General features: G+C 43.0%; 1 protein-coding gene across 7 annotated transcripts in view; it reads left to right on the top strand.

The window, feature by feature from the left end:
• The first annotated feature begins 331 nt into the window (after positions 1-331).
• The window catches only part of CACNB2 (calcium voltage-gated channel auxiliary subunit beta 2), a 255,339-nt gene continuing 238,507 nt past the window's right edge, over positions 332-17,163 (top strand). For 3 of the 7 annotated variants that reach the window (XR_008747383.1, XM_055805219.1, XM_055805220.1), the window contains exons 1-2: positions 332-537; positions 11,718-11,810. Coding sequence is in view for 6 of the 7 variants with exons in the window: in XM_055805219.1 (XP_055661194.1) it covers positions 439-537; positions 11,718-11,810 (192 nt within the window). In the remaining variant the exon portion in view is untranslated. The remainder of the gene's footprint in view (positions 538-11,717; positions 11,811-17,163) is intronic. The other 4 variants (XM_055805212.1, XM_055805213.1, XM_055805211.1 and 1 more) reach the window with 3 other exon arrangements.

Below are 17,163 nucleotides of genomic sequence, written 5' to 3' on the forward strand. Positions count from 1 at the left end.
GCGCACGCCCACCGGCCGGCCCACCCTCCCGCGGCCCGGCGGGGAAAGCAGAGCGTGCCGCCCCCCCGCGCCCCCAGCCCCAACTTTCTCGCCCGCCCCTGCGCCGCCCGCCGCCCCCGCCCCGCGGCGCCCGGCGGGTGCGGGAGGGAGGCGGGGAGGGAGGCGCCGCCCGGCCGCCGCCGGGAGGGAGATGCTCGTTGTCACTTTCCCTCTTCGCCACGCGCCGCCCCCTGCCCTCCCCCCGCGCCCGGCGGCGGCGGTGCCCCGTCCCCCGGCGCCGCGCCGCGCTCTCCCCGCCGGCAGCAGCCAGGGCCGCGCCACCGCCCGTGCCCCCCCCGGCATGGCCGGGCGCTGAGGGGCGCCCCCCGCCCCGCCCCGCCCCGGCTCGGCTCTGCCCCGCCGAGGGGCTCGGCGCCCAGCCGCCCGCGCTGCTCGCCAATGGTCCAGAGCGACATGTCCAAATCGCCTCCCAGCCCGGCGCAGGAGGTGCAGATGGAGCTGCTGGACAATCCCCTGCCCGCCGCGGCGGCGGCGCAGGTACGGCGCGGGCGGCGGGGCCGGGCCGGGCGCGGCGGGCTTCGCCCCGGGGCGGCGGGCGGCGGGAGGGGGCGGCGGGCGGCGGGAGGGGGCGGCGGGGCTGCCGGCACGCCCCGTCCTTCAACTTCGGGTCCCCAACGCCGGAAAAGTTTGCGGCTCCCCCGAGGCGCCCGGCGCCCCCCGCCCCCGCCAGATGCCGCTGAGTTACCGCGCGCGGCCGGACCTCCTGCGGCGGGAGGGACCCCGCGGCCCGGGGCGGGGGCGGGGGCGCGGCGCCCTCGGGGCGCTCTCCCGTGCACGCATCACGCGCCCTGGCAGGCCACGGCCGCTTGTCCCCGCTCCGGTGACCTGTTGTGCCTGTACCTGATGCTCACCGCGCACTGCTTGAAGCCCCCCCCCCCGGCTGCACGGGCTGCGGGCAGCCGGTGTGCGTGGGCTGCGGCGATTCCCGCTGGCTGGCTGAGCAGGAATTTTGGGGGAGCTGAAGGTGTGGAGCACGCTGCAGGTTCCAGCTGCTGGATCAGCCTGCAGCGGGCGGTTGTGCGGGCGTCGCCGAAATTTTAACGACTCGGACCGCGTGCGCTGCGTTCAGGTGGATGGATGAAGAGAGGGAGGCAGGGTACAGATGTTCTTACACTTGGTAAAGACTGTATGTTTTGAAAGGTGATTCCTGTTTAATGTATGAATGTTGCATAATATCTTCGAGTTTGCAATAGTTGGCTACAAAGACTTATGGTGCTATTTTTGAACCCAGTAAAAGGGTGGTAAAATCTACGTGAGTTTTAAATTACAAACACACTTGTTCTTGTTAGGACAGAGTTTTCTTCCTTTTGGAGTAGCAGTTTTTATTTCTGCTGCCAAAGCTAATCTCCAGTGCTTTATTTTCTTTGAGGAGGTGGTCCAGTTTCATCACGGAAGCACTTGATTGCCAGAGGAAAATGCTGACAGTCTGTCAAAAGACTCACTAATTGATCTTTACTTACTGGGAACCAGTGACAGCAGAACAAAATCCAGGCACTGAAACAGAGACTAAGTTAAGCTAAAAAAAAAAAAGTGTCTCTTTGGATGTGAATCTGATTGCAGCCTCCAAGTGCAGAACAGACATTTCAGTAGGGCCATATGCGTTGCCAGCTTCTCCAGAAGCAGTGGCAAGGGAACTAATTTCTGACCTACAAATCCTCCCCTTTTTATATCTTTTCAGCCCTAAGCACAGAATCGGAAACTGTCAAATCATACGGTGCCTCTCTGCTGTGGGCAAATGTCAAATACTGATCATAAAATTGATTTTCACGCCTCCTTTTAACTGGGCATAAAGAACCTCTGTTTAGAGAGGAAGGATAGTTTGCTAACACCCACGTTATTTATGTTTCAGTTGAAGTACTTATATTCTGTTCCACAGAACTGGTTTTGCAGCCCAAAATACCCAGTTTTTAAGACAGATAAAATGCAGCTTTTTAGTTCAGGGAATGTTTTTCAGTTTTCGGAACCAAAGCCATTAGGCAAAACAAGAATCGTATCTTCTCCATATGTACATATTCTAGCCAAACATAAACCTTTGGTGTAGAGGAGATAACACTGTGGAATCAAAAGAGCCCTTTGGTTGAATAATTAATGCTAGTTAATTCGTTAGCATGCACGGCATTGAGAGACATTTTTTCTGATTTGAATTTTTGCTCCATTAATGTGACTTCCAAAAAAATCAATATTGTAAGATCGTGCTGCTTTAGAACATGCTCACAGTGAGGAGAGGCTTAATGAGAACATGTGAATCATCAAGTAGATTTCCTACGGGTACTTCAGTTATGCCCACTGCTATCTTTTTCACTAAGGTACTTGAGTTATTAGTCCTAGAAACATTTCATGCCAAGTAATGTGTCAGGAAAAAAACCCAACAACGTGTGATATTACTCCTAAAAGTATTGTCTCTGAGGTGCTACTTCTGGGAATTATGATTTAGCGAAATATAATTGGAGAGCCTTTGTAGGCTTTGTAACAAGCCTCAAAATTTCTCTCATCCAAGAATTTTACTTTTGCAAAGCCGAGGATTTCTTTTAACCTGGCTGTACATCACGGTCGATACCTTGGGATTGTGCCTGTCCATCCATTCTGACCAGACTTGTCATCACTTGGCAGAGTGAACGTCGTTAACACTCTAGAAGTAGTTACTCTTAAAAGGCAGTAAAATATATGAAACATTCCTAGGTAGCCTCTGTGTAAAATCTATTTCCAATTTTCACAATGCATTTTCCTAACAAAAATAAAATCCCTAGGTGTTGATCATGACAGTTCTACTCTCCCTGGGAAGTTATTTGCAATGGGGACAAGGTATTAATGTGTTATTCTGTACTACCTAAAATTCTGTGGCTTTTAGGTCCGTATTACTCTAAAAACATAGTTCTAGGTACTCACTGTGATCCCAGTCCAGGTGGGGTTGCGGTATAGTTTCAGGTGTCCAGTTTTACCCAAATGAATGCACATGCTAACAGCTACACTGTGGAGTTACTCAAACGTCCAGGTATATGTCAGTGCAAAGTGATAGTACTAGGTGTGGCCCTTTTTTACTAAGATCAGCATCTGATCTTCTGAAATCGTAAAACAAGCAAACTCTGTTCAAATGCATCAGTGTTTGATGATCAGTATCTGTTTTATCAAAAATCAACTCCAGTCTTCTTTTTAATTCTTTATTTCAAGAACCCCTTAATTCTAGGAAGTTGAATTAGTAGCATAATAAAGTTAATAATTTGAATTAACCCAGATGCTGTGCTGTTTTGTTGGTATTATAGCATATTAATGCCTTTCATGGTAACTCTTTTCTTCTCTTTTCCCTTGCTCCCATGTAGTTTTTTTCTGATTCTACTTCCAAGTCCCCCAGTCCCCAGAAACCATTAGATTCAGAATCTGTTGCTATTTTCTCATCATAAGGCTGCCTGTGTTGTGTCATAGGAACAGTTGTAGCAAATCAGATCAGTGAATTATACAAGATGTTTTGAAGAAAATGTAACAAAACCTTGTATCAAGCAATGACAGACTACCTCGTGGACGAAGGTATCTTACCCTGAATGAATTCTTCCCTATCCCTCATTATTTTCCTCCTGTTCTTTTTCTTGCCTTCTTATGCGTCATCTCTCAGTGCAGGTCCTAAACCTGACACATTTTAAATTATAACGGTTCTCTTCTTGTTTGTTTTCTTCAGCTCTTTCACTTGCCTTTAGATTTCCTCTGTGCCCTGATAATGTTGGATGTGCTTCCCCCTTCCAAGTCTAAAGGCTTCGTCATCCCAGGAGTGCTTGGCTCCAGCTGGCCAGATTGCGTTGCTGGAGGTAAACTGCAGGCATGGGGTTAGGGACAGGCTTGTTCAGTTTTCCTTCTGGATTGACTGCAATTATGTTAATGTGGATTTTAGAGTAACGTGCACGTGGTGACTCCAGAATATCAGCTTAGTTATTTGGCCTTAGCACTGACTGTTGTCCTTTCTGGATTTCCACAGCACCATCCCTTCACTGCCTGTTTTGTGGTGATGGGGAATGGAAAGAATAGCTGGGGATTTATTCTCAGCAGGTTAATCACACTGCCCTCTGCTGCTCTCTTCAGCCGAGTTGATTTACCGCAATTCATACTCTGTTTACCTATTCATCAAAGAAACATTTTGCAGCAGCGTCGTTCCCAGTACTGACTTGCAAAAATACTTTGCAAGCCATAAACAAACGAAATTTATATCCCTTTCCTTACTTAAATAATAACAATAACCGTTCATTATAGATGCATGGAAGGTTTTACTCTCTTCTGGCAGCATCCCTAGATAAGCCAGATCCAGTGTGGCAGCAGCTCAGCAGAGTATATACAAATGAAGAGATGAAATCCAACTCCATTCATTGGACTTTCTCATGGTCCTCAGCAAGAGGTAGTGTTTTCTCTCCTGATGTGGTAACCTTACTCCTTACTGGCCAAAATAAATTTTAATAGTCTCTCACCGAGGAAAGCTCTTCAGGTGTCAGCTGTTACTTTTCTGATGATTCTCCTCTGCTACTTGGATTTATTTTGCGTTGTCCTGAACTCTTTCGGTACTAGGTGATATTGCACGCTTATCTCTTCCAGAGACATTTATTTGCCACCTGGGTATTAACACATCATCAGCATCTATGGGCTATCATAATTGTTTTTCACATTTTCCTAGAGCCTAAAATCCCTCTGAAACAATTCAGAAGTTTCAGTCCTAACTTATTTGCATATCTGGTAACCATCTTCTGGAGGTGATTGCTGGTTTTGTCTTCTTTTGTCTCTAGGCTTACAATTTCAAACTGTTATGGATGAAAAGTTCCTGTACTCTTCCAAGGCTGGCTTCTCTGGAGTCTCAGTTACTTCTCTTCTGCTTCTTTTACTTGGTTCTTTCCTGTGCCAGGATAGAAGAATTTCAAAATAACACAGAGCAACCAAAATTGCCCTCCCTCCTCGCAGGGCCTGCCTTAGCCTCTGTCAGCAAGGCAGCAGACCCTTATCAGGGGGAAGCTTCCCCGTAGCTGGCTGTTGCTCCCTGCAGATACCTTTCTATCACAGCATCAGATCTCTGTTTGCTTGTGTAAGGCAAATACAGAAATCCACGGAGAGCAGGTGGGGAGGAGCAGGCACGTGGCCTACAACTTGGCTGCCAGTCTCCAAAGGCTGCAGGAGGCACAGCAGGGTTGGGCATGAGCTTCAATGCCTTCCGCTGTTGCGTGCTCCTGTTTTGCTGAGCTGGGAGCAGATGTCTTCATCACTGGTGTTAAGGGGAGATGTGCAGCAGGTTTGCACCGAGGTGGGTTCCCAAGCCACTGGGAGGGAGGAGAGCAGGCCAAGTCCCCTACGCCTTGTCTGGCAGGTGGAAACTGCCAGGTGACCTGGTCTGGGGCCAGGGTGAGAGCACTGGGAGATGGCTTACAGGTGAAGGAACTGGTGAGAATTAGGCTACTTCTGGCTGTAGTATTGGCAAGGTGTTATCACAGGCCAGCAGAAAAGAGCATCAAAGATTTAACCCTGTTACAGGTTTCTCAGCAGAAATGGTTTTCTTTTTTTATGGGGGAAAAAGAAGCATCTGTCAAATACTTATTTTTGGATTATGTATGCAAGTCTGGATAAATAAAGTATTTGTAGAGGGTTTTTTCTGTGGGGTTTTTTGTTTGTTTTTTGTTTGTTTGTTTGGTGTAGGTGGAGGATTTCATAAAAGGACTGTGGAATGGACTTAACAGACTCATCAATGTAGCTTGCTTGAACTTGATGACTGTATATGGAGATCCTCAATTTGGTAGGATTCCTGAAGGGAAGCCTTGTCTTTTCTGAATTGTGTCCTGAAAGCAAAGAAATAGTTTGAAGAAAACCAGGTTTTATAACCTAACCTGGGGATTCTTCTCTGCTGTGGGGACATGAATGTGTGCTCCTCAGGCAGCGTCTTCACTGAAGGTATGTCACAGGGCTGCGTGCCTGTCACAGGACTGCACTGATGTTGACCTTGTAGGGTGACCTGAAACCCCAGCCCTGAGATGGAGGCAAGCCAGGATATATTGCTGTGTCCAACATTGCCCTGTTGCCCCTGTTCTCATCATGGAATGGGGCTGGGGAGCGGTAGGGAGCTCCTCACCAAGGTCTATGTACGTCTTCCAGCCCTTGGCTGTACTGTCAGAAGGTTGACCTCCCCTCCTTTATGAGATTAGTGTGGTTTGTGGTGCAAAGATCAGAAATACTCACATCTCTTTCTGTAGCTGAACTTCTATATCCACATACATGCAGTTTGTGTTGTTTGGGTACGGGGGTTTACAGTTACACAGCCGATGCTGGAGGCTACACCCCCGGGTAGCTGAAGGGAATTGATTCTGAGTGCTGGCAAGCCCAGCCGGTGACTGGAGTGGGCTCAGGAGGTCTGACCTACAGGAACATTGTGTTGCTTGTTCTAAGGAGTTAATTAAAGTGGCAATAGCTTATTCTTCTAAGAGGTGGATGGAGCTGGATGCGTATGTTCTACACTGTCCTTGCATGCTATTCTTCTTCTGGGACATGGGCATTTTTAAATATCTTTCAAAGCTTTTGCATGGGAAGGAAAAATGCTCAGGACACACTTTCATTTCTGACTTTTCTAGTGATTCTGTAATCCTTCAGAGGGTCACTCTTTACTTTTGATTCTTTTGATCCTTGTAATTGGTCATTTGTTCATCAGAGATTGTGTAAGCTTCATTCCAGCTCTGAATTTTTATTTTCTGGTTTTGTTCTCTCCAGTTCCTTTCTTGCATCTTTGTTTCGAGACCTGACTTGACATCAGTGACCGCTGTCTAAGTCTTCTGCGTCTTTCCTTCGTTCTTTGAAGGAGACCAGCAAGCTAGTTTTTAAGGGTTTATTTTTGCCACCTGCCATCAGTCTCCATGACTGGTGCTATGATAATTAGTGAAGGTTCAGGCTCACCATGTGTATAGTCCTCACCACTGCGCTGATATAAATTACTATTGGAGTGGTTACTGGTGAAGGGCATTTTAAGACTCACTGAAGATGAGCTGTAGCTAGTTGGTAATTTTAAATGTTTTGTATTTCCTCTTCCAGGTGATAGTATTTTGCCTACAGGGGTAAACCATGCCTTCTGTTTGCTGTGTGTGTTAGAGGATTAAATGTTACGGATGCATGCTCTTCATGTGTTGAGGCAGAACCTCATTAAAATTAAAGGGTTTCACTGACCAACATTGATCTCATCTTTTGCAATAACAAGTAATTGTGTAAGTAACCTAATTATCAGGAAACTGCTAAGCATGCCTGTAATGCTTCATATGCTTTCTATATGTTGGATTACATGGGCTGGATAAAGGTTGCACAGTGTACTTTGACGTCAGAGTTGGGAAGCAGAGAAGCAGTATTTCTTTGCTTTATTAAGACTGTTGATGTGTTGATGAAATGTTTTTTACAGGATTACTTTGATAGGTTTGGTTTGGTTTTGTCTTTTTTTTTTTTTTTTTTTAAAAAGTTTCATATTGTCTGCCAGGTATTTTAAGAAACTGTAGAACATAAATGCGTGTGTTGTGTTTCTCATCTCTAGCAACTCAGCCAATTTTTAAAAATAACTTCACACATCTAACTAATAAACCAAGCTACAGTTTTGATCTTGTAAACACTTACATGTACACATAACTTTGTGTAAGATGTTCTGCTGAAATCCAGTGAGAATGTTCCTGTCAGCGAACTGTTTGTATAAACAGGCTTGTTCACAGGGCTGGAGTTGGCTGTATTAAAATCAGCTGGGGCAATGATGGTGTGCCATAGGCAGTCGGTTGTGTTGGGTTTTGAGATTTTACCACTGGGCACCGTGTACTGAGGTGCAGAGACATTTAGTCCCTTATGGTGGTTCTGTTCGGTACAGCTACTGTGTAGTTCAAGAACAACTGCCCCGTGTTGGTGCTTTTACTGGCCAATGTCCGCACATCATGATTCAGCTCTTTATTTTTAGCTACTTAATTGCAGCCAACTGCTGCACAGAACACAGATAAGGCAGCTAATTTTAATATGAAAATCACAGTAACATATTGGGTTCATTGTTAAAAAGAATTATCTTTTTTTGGTTTTTCGCAGAATTGAAAGTAACTGGTAGATTTTTAAATTTATTTTTTTTTTGTACAAAGGTCTTGTTCTCACATTAAGATCTTATGGAAAAAATACAGTCAAAAAAGCAAAACAATGCGTATGACAGAACGAGTATTCATGATTCTCCACATGACAGAGACAGTTAATAATTTTTAAAAATTTGTTAAAATCTGGTTTGTTTATGGAAGACTTATCTCGTTTTTAGAAGAAAGTTTCAGGCATTTCTGACTGTGGGAATAAGCTTGGAAGGGCTGGAAGATGAATGTAATCCCAGATTAGCATCCTTTACAATAATGAGAAGAGTCATCAAATCCCACTTTTCCCATGTGCTGAAACTGCTCCCCTTTCCTCTGATTCACAGTCGGACTGTACACAGCAGCAGGTGTAAAACCGACTCCCTACGCTGCGTAGCCGTGGCCTGTCACCATGTCAACTGTTTTTTATGTGTCTAAAGTTAGTATTTAGCTTGTGCTCCTGATTAGTTTCCATTCATATCAGACTAGAACAAAAATGTGCATGCTGCTGTGCACAAAAAAACCCCAACACTGAAAAATCGAGGTGAGTTTCAGTCTGAGCCGCATCTGCTGTGTGGTGTTGCCCAAAGTTAATGCTTTTAGTTGTTGTTGTGCAGGTAGAGAAGTGTGCGTTTTATCTGTATTTGTAATGTGTTTTTATTCTGCGCTTGTTTTATCCTCATCACTCTAGACACTCTTTAGTCTAGTCTAGTCCCTCTTTAGCCTTTGTAGTAAATTTTTGTGTTATAAAACTGAATGCTATGATTCTGTAAACAAAATAAATATTGTCGAGACCAGGTACAAATACAAAAAATGTGACTGTGAAAGAGAACATGTGAACATTTTTTCTAGTGTCTCCTTGGGGATTACACTATTACATTACTTATGAAATTGCATTATATAGATGCTTTATATTCTTGTGCAGTGGTGTGACTGTTAAGAATTCCTTATTTTTTGTAAGTATCTTTCCATATTTTTCCACAAAAATTGAGGAAAACAGAGTCAGAATGTTGGTGGATAACTACTGGTAGCAGTAGTTACAAGCTACTTTTTATTATTACAGATCTATAAAGACCTTTCTATTATAAAAGAGTTCTTACAGAAATGCAACCATGTAAAGTCATTCCTCATTCCATTTTAATTTTACATGTTGTGATCTACTGGGTTACAGTTCTAGACTTATCAGAAAGCCCTATTTTCTTCCCAATAATGTGTAGCATGCTGATTTTTACATAGTTCTGCCTTAACCAATGTGTGTACTATCGATTCATGTGCCTTTCAGAAACTTCTTGCATGGTTTATTTATGGTTTTATAAAAATTGTATGAGTTTGGTAAAATATATTTCCCATAAATCTGTATTTTGGGGGAAAATCATTGCTTGTCTCCTAAGTCATTGTTAGTTCAGTGACATAACAGATACTAAATCATTTTTGCTGAGAATCAGCAGCAGGCTGACAGATCTATTGTAACTTGAGTCATTCTTTCTAAAAGCTTGGTATAATACTAGATTTCAGGCACTGCTCTGAACTTGCCCAGAATCAACACTTATCATCCAGATACAGCCTGAGGTCATTCTCTTGCATCTCATGGTGGCAGCTTACCTGGAATCGTCCACTTGACAAATGACCTGAAGTTAGTAGTGGCTGTCATCCTCCTCAGTTACTCTTAGCTTGCAAAATATTTCATCATACCTTCATGTGTTACTGCTAAGAGCTAGAGCTCGGATTCTGAAGTCATCATCTTAAAAATGTACCAGTATGAGGTTTTCAGTGTGCCTGTGAGGCTCCCTGCTATGAGAACCGATGGGACTGGGGCCCAGAGCTCAGCATGGTGCTCTGAAGATTGCCCAAGACCGGGGAAGGACACGCGTTGTGCACCCAGGCAGAGTTTTATCCAGGGTTTGCTGCATCAGGACTGGGCTGTCAGGAGTGTTGCATTGTAACACGTGCGCGGCCATGTGCTCCAACAAGCTGGTCATGAATTTCTCATCGTGCCTAGACCTGGGGCCAGCAGTGGCTTATGGCCAAAGCCAACAGCTCGATGCGGATACATGGACTTGGAATCCTAGGAAATAATAGTGGATAAATAATGTAATTTATTAGTGTGATATCTCGAGATACCAGCGCACTAGTACCTTGTTATCAAGGGGCTTTTTGTTGTTGTATATTTTACAATAAAAATGAGGTTTCTGTAAAGGAATTTTTATTTGTGGGAGAAGGATTGCGAGATAGTATGGGGGAGGATATGAAAATACTGTCTGAAAATTTAGCATGTAGGTGATGGAGGCTGATGTTTGGTTTTGTGAGGTTGTTTTTTTTCCCCTCCCTGAGTTATTGTGGAACTTGAAAGTTTATTGCTGAATGCAAGATGAGAGCTAAGATTGGGCACAGGCCAAGGCAGGCCTTGACAGTGATGACAAAGACCCTGTTTATTGCAGGGAACTCTGGGAGGTATCTAAAGACAGGAGACAGGATCCAGAGGGATGGATTAGTAAAATGACATTTACAGCAGCATGATGAGTGAGCAAAAAAATATTGCATTTATCAACCTCGAGGAAAGTAATGTTTGAAGTAGTCAAGTCATAATTTTGATGTAAGTTTAGATGAATTTAAACGATGTGACTAGATAGAAAGGGCTGTCTCAATTTAGGTGCGCAGAACAAATCTGTGAGATTTTGCTGTACCCAGGAGGGATGCCCTGGGAAGGTTCTGAGAAGATGTCATGGCATGGTTTACAGTCACCACAAAAATAACTGGTTGCTAATAGTGTTCTTTAAACTCTTTCATGTTTTTTGAAATTTGTTTTATGATATTTATTGACGGTCCATATTTGTGGCACAAAACAAGTAGCTTTGGGGCAGTGGGTTTGAGCCATTTGCTGTGTTTCTAAACCATAGTTCGGTAATTTTTGCTTCAGCCAGCCACTGCTTTCTCTTGGTGTCCTTTTGATTTCCTAATAGATAAAAATGAAGCCTTGCTTTTTAGTTGTATGTTATCCCTTTTTCAGTTACATGTTTATCCTTTTTTTTTTTATTGTTATACTGCTTTTACTTGAGCTTTAAAAAAATACATAAATATTATAAATTCTTCTTCCTTGGTTGTAAGGCTGTATCTGAACCAACAACTTGTTGGTCACTCCTTGCTGTTTCATGTTCCCTCAGCTGACGGCTCGTAGCTGTGATGCAGTGGAGACTGGTCCACTATCTCCTTTTCTAGCTTTTTTATAACTAGCGGCAAACCAAACTGTACTTTTTAATAATTTTTACTTGGATGAATACTGCTATGGCTGTACAAGTCTATAAATGCTTCTCCAAAACTGAGTGTGAAAAAAACCCCCAAAAAACCCAAACCATTCCGTACTCTGTTGGCCAAGCCTGGGTGTGTTGGTGAGCGCTTGCTCATATTGTCCCATCAGTTGCTTATTGAATATATGGCTTATTAATTGGCATGAAACTGATCATCTGAATCCCAGTTGGCCTAGGAGACACTGGTGATGCTTGTACTAAAAGCTTTCTGTGCAACACAAACTAATGTTATTCCTCTAATCTTTTTTTTTCTTTTTTTTTTTCCTTACAGTCTTACGGTAAAGGGGCAAGAAGAAAAAACCGATTTAAAGGATCAGATGGGAGTACATCTTCTGACACTACCTCTAACAGTTTTGTACGCCAGGTGTGTTGTTTTCAGCTTTTAAAAAACTGGATGAATTGCTGATGTTAATGTTCGAGGGTTTTTTTTCGCTAAATTGTCAAATCAATGAGTGATACTGGAGCCTGAGAAATAGCAGAAGTCTCTGCCGGCACAGTGAGAAATATTTAGTTGCTATTGTTTTGATCTTGGCAGGAAAATACTTTTTCATTTCTCATTCATTTCCATGTATAGTAGTTTTCATTATTTTTGTTACTCTAATGCCAACAGGTGATTAAAGCTGGAGGAGGAGGCAGTGTCTGATGGGAGTCCCTAAAGTGGCAACATTTGGGAAAAAGCATCAAAACCCTACCAGTCCTCAGGGTTTTCCTGCTTAAAATACTGCTGCGTGAGGCTGTGTTAACCAAGATCCTTTCCTCCCACATCCCAGTGTTATTTTAAGGCATGGGTTGGAGGGGAAATCCCTGGCAGTGTTTGTCCCCTTAGCACTGATGCTGAAAGGCCTGTAGAGGATGAAGTGGTGCTGTAGGCTCCCATGACCTGTGCCTGTGTGTGTGTCTCCTTCAAAGGGAGAGACCCAAGTGAAGCCTCGTGGGGATCCCAGACCTGTGTGATGCTTGGAGGGCAGCGCGATGTGGCCAAGAGAAGTGACAGGAAAAGCAGGGAAGGGTATCCAGAGCCCAGTGTGCTCTTTGGCTGCAAAACGGTGCTACTGAAGCTGTACTTTTGTGGCATGAGGGTGCGTTTTGATGTGCCTTATGGTTGACAACAACTTGTAGAGCATGAAGGGTACTCAGGGCATCACAGTGTCTCTGCCTGTGCGGAGTCTGAAATACAGTTCTTCATGCCCTGCTGATTTAAGCCATGATTTTGCAAATGTTGACTTTGTTGGAAGGCTTCTGGAATTCAGGAGGTTTTATTGCAGAGGTTTTGGTTTTGCCACAAGCAGACACCAGACCTTCTCTACCAGCTTGTCTTGCACGCTGTTCCATCTCAAAACATTTAATGGCTGCACTGCTGTTACATTGGTTGTATCAGTACACATCTTCTGTTTGCAAAATTCTTCTACTTTGTCCTACTGTGATCATGTCAGCAGATTTTGTGATAGGCTGTGCATTTGATCGTCAGGCCCCTATTACATTTCAGTGTCTGTTGGACATGGGCCTGAAATGTTAATTGATCAAGGGAGTTCTACAGTGGCACTAAACAATATGAAGGTGAAAACCCTTTATCAGTAAATTACTTATTTGAGACTCTTTGTCCTGTTTAAAAATACTCTGAAAAAGGAGTCCAAGTAGTGTTTGGGAGCAGCAACAGGATCTCCCAGTTCCATGGAATCTTTGTAAGGAAATCTGTGTTGCTGTTTTCCTTAGCTCCTCGTGCATGTTGAATTCAGCCTAGAACATTTTTAGCAGAGTATGAGTGTTTATTTTACACTGGCTGCACATGGTTCTTGGCCTTTCTTGTTTACCTAAATGGAGTCTGATGTTGGTCTCAAATACCTCTTCTTGCTGTCATGAGGGTGAGCAAGGCCAAGAGGATGTAGCACAAGGAGGTGGATCATCAAACTACATGTAGATGTTAGAGGTGGATTTCTGCAGTCAGTGTAGATCTGGTTGGCTCTATAAACTGTGGGGCGTGATTTATCAAATCTGCAAAACAGAACATAAAACAGGGTTGGTGAACTGTACTCTAAATGTGTCTATATCTTTCCCAGGGCTGTAAAGGAAGCATAGAGTGTGACTACCTCAAGTGTAGATTTTACAGAAAAGATTTATGTATTTCCCTGAAATAACTTCAAATTTAGTAGTTAAGCAAGTGATAGAATGCAAATGACTGAAAGGTAAAATAGGCTTCTGTGGAAAACCAGAGATGTGAGAGACTGCCGAAGCAAAACTCAGTTTTGAAATGGTATTGTCACTGAAGATAATGAAGGGATGTTAATGGATAAATATGTTATGTAACATTGTCTAAATTTAAAAAAAGAAATCATCACAAAACATTCCTAGTAAGTAACGTACAGGCAGAGCTGTTCGAGTTGCAGCAGATGTATGAGAAAAGCGTCTCTTCACAGTTGCTGCCAAGAGGTTTATTTCGGAGCTTGGACTGTGTCTTCAACAGGCTTTCCTGCTCTGGTTCTCCTCCCCGGAAGCTTGGTTTTCTTCTGCACTAAGAATTGCCACCAGCATGACCAGGGTGCCCAGTGTCCCAGATATTAAACTGAATGGGTGTAGTTGCTTTCTGCCAGCTCAGCTGCCGTGCCCTTCTCAGAAGCTACCTGGGTATTGCATATTGCTTGTCACTGTCTTTCTTGGAGGATATTTTGCACAGTGTAAATGAACATAATTGTTTTGCCATAACCATTTACTTGCAGGAGAAAAACTGACTCCCAAGAATTTAGTGTTTCTCCTCAGATAGGTGACAGCTGCAGAAAAGCAGAGTGGACAAATGAATCCAAACTCAGTAAAATCAGTGACATATTTATTTTCTGGCTTTTTTTTTTTTAGTTATTTTATTGTAGTGCTATCTTAAAACCAGGAAGTAATTTTTTGCCTGAGGAGGGGTTTGTGGGGTTTTTTTGGTAGTGGTTTTGATCTAGATGTGGGATACTCACTCTCTGTTTTAGCCATGCTTATGATGCCTACTGTTACCTTTTTTTTTCTCCCACTTCCCCTTTTCCCCATCACTTTTTGTCTCCTTTCACATTCACTACTTAACTTGTTCTGCAACTTTTATATGCATCTCTACGATTACTCTTTCTGCACTCAAGAAGGAATCCTGGGGTTGTCCCGAACAATTATTGCTAAGGTCTGCCTGCATTCTTCATAAAGAGGAAAGACTATTTGGAAGGTGCTTTTACATCGTATTTAGCTGGCCTGTCCTTAAACTGCGAGAGCTGTGAGAGGCATGCAGGTTCTTGTCGTAAGTGTTGATGGAAAGTGGGCATTTCCTAACAGAGATATATATTGGTGCTGGATAAAAGAAGACAAATGTGTCTAGTCCTAAAGAAATGTTATGCCTGTGGAAGGTACTGTGCAAGAGCAAGCATATAGGATTTAGTCATTTTAATCCACAGAGCCACTGACCATTCAAGTTAAAGCTGCTGCAGGAGGGAGGGAGTTAGTATCTACTGCTTACATTGACAAAGCTTTATTGTGTCTGCATTTTACTGTTTCCTTAAGGACATGTGCACCTCTGGCTCCAGTATGTACCTGGCAAGTTTCTTGCAATGCGTATCAAATGCTACAGTAGTAAAAATAATGCCAAGTTAGTTTTATTTGAATGAGAGAGAACAAAGAAACATTTTATTAAAAATGCTTGAAAATTCCTGATGTTGTATGAAGAAAATGAAATGCACTCTGCACAGCCCTGTGTGCAATGATCTTTTCCATTTCAATCTGTTTTTCAGAGTGCTGCAACAGAGCAGAACAATCTGTCTGGTATTGTTTCTAATGCATATGAAAGAAGCATTAAACCAAAGCAAGAGCATTTATACATATATATAAAACACAAATTTAAAAAATGTTCTTTTCAATCCTGTTAAACCTCCTGTGTGCTCTGAATTTTATCTGTTAATACAGATTTTTATTTCTGTTTCTTTTTACTTGTGACACTGTAAAACCTATGAGAGTTTAGGACCACGTTCTATTTGTTGGTTACCAAAAAAATGTGTTTAGTTTTGTCTCCAGAATATTATTGGTGAGCTTAAAAAATCGACATCTTGGCCTTCCTATCACTTGCCAGCAGCAACTGCTTGACTTTTCAGTAGCAGGATAGGGAAGAATTTTTTTCCCCCTCTGCTGTGTTGTGAAGTTGTATTGGCAATTAAGCAGTGTATTTGGAGAGCAGAAGCATCACTGCACACCAATCAGCTCCTAACTGACTTTAATCAGTTGTCTTCAGGGAGCTAAAGAACATTGTGTTATATAGTTTTCATCATCCTTTTTCAGTTTTGGCGTGATAAGCAGCTTGTTCTTAGGGATAGCTATGAAAGACTGAATTGGGTCTGATCTCTACTTGCTGCCATTTTGACTGATGCATAGTAATGATTTTGCTCCCAAGGGTTTTTTCAAAATACGGATCAGACAACACTATGGTACTTCCCAGCAACATTATTTTAAGCAAATTGCATGTTCTGATAGCATTACATATTTTGTTGTTGTGCTTCTGGACCTGTCTTTGCTGAGATTTTATTTTAAATCCTAATGATTAATCACAGAGGCAGACGGAGTTGTTGGGATTTTTGTGTATTTTAAAGGCAGATTAGATTGTGAAATAGACTGGTAGACTATGGACTTACTGAAATATTTAAGATTTTACAAATCTGTTTTTTTGACTTTAAATATTGGCTTGATGCCTGTTACACTGTGTTCACTCAAGAAACCAGCTATAAATAATTATGTAGGGAATTCATTATTCTGCTTTCCTCTAAGGACGTTTGCCTAGCTGTGTAATTACCTATTGAATTTTATGAATGGTAGAACTAAGATTTGCACTAAAAAATTATTTGAAAATATTGACTTAGTTTTGCTCATAAGCATGCCTCTTAAACTTGACTTACGGGAGAACTGAGCTGTGTCAGAAATGTATTCCTCCTCTTTAATTGCCACCCCCCACACCCCGATACAGAGCTCAGCTTTGACTTGTTTTCCTTTTCGTGAGGGGAAGAGCTTATGTGTTCAGCTCCTACACGCAGCCTGCCAGTGAGGCAACGCATTTACAGGCTGAGCTGCAGAGGAACTGCTGTGGAGTGGGCACAGATAATAGCTTTGGTCTTAATGCCCAGTGCTGACAATCTTATGCTGAGAACCTGCTTATGCTTTCTTTGCTAGGACTGCTCCTGCTTCTTGAAGACTACGTGTGAACGAGATTGTGGCTAGCCAGAAAATCTAAATGAATAATTGCAAAAAACCCCCCTCATTTGCAAATTAATATATTCTTACGTTCTTTGTGTGCCTCTGATTGAGACATGCCGTTTGTTTATGAGACAAGCAATGTTAATCAGTTTTTAGTCAAATCCAGTGAGGCTGTATTTGTTATGTTACAAAATCAGAGAACGTCTCTAGGAGTAGTACTAGTGTGGGAAAGCAACTATATTTTTGTTAATGTTTTTCTTCTCGTATGAAATATACCAAGTTCAAAGCGGAAGAGTGGGTGAAGCACTTGGTTGGGATTCATAAGAATGTGTCAGTTCAGCTGTTGATGCAGAGTTTCATTCATGGTTGGTACCTCAGTTCCTCAGTCACGCGGTAAAAAGCAGTTAGGTGGGGAGTGGGAGGAGGACAGGGGGCCCGGACTGCTGGTGTGTGGCTGGAAGAAGAAAGGGTGGAGGAAGGAGGAAGGGACTTTCCCTTCTGGTGGCAGTTGTGGAGCTGTG

The sequence above is a fragment of the Falco peregrinus genome, chromosome 5, assembly GCF_023634155.1.
Source record: "Falco peregrinus isolate bFalPer1 chromosome 5, bFalPer1.pri, whole genome shotgun sequence".
In the NCBI taxonomy this organism is placed as follows: domain Eukaryota; kingdom Metazoa; phylum Chordata; class Aves; order Falconiformes; family Falconidae; genus Falco; species Falco peregrinus.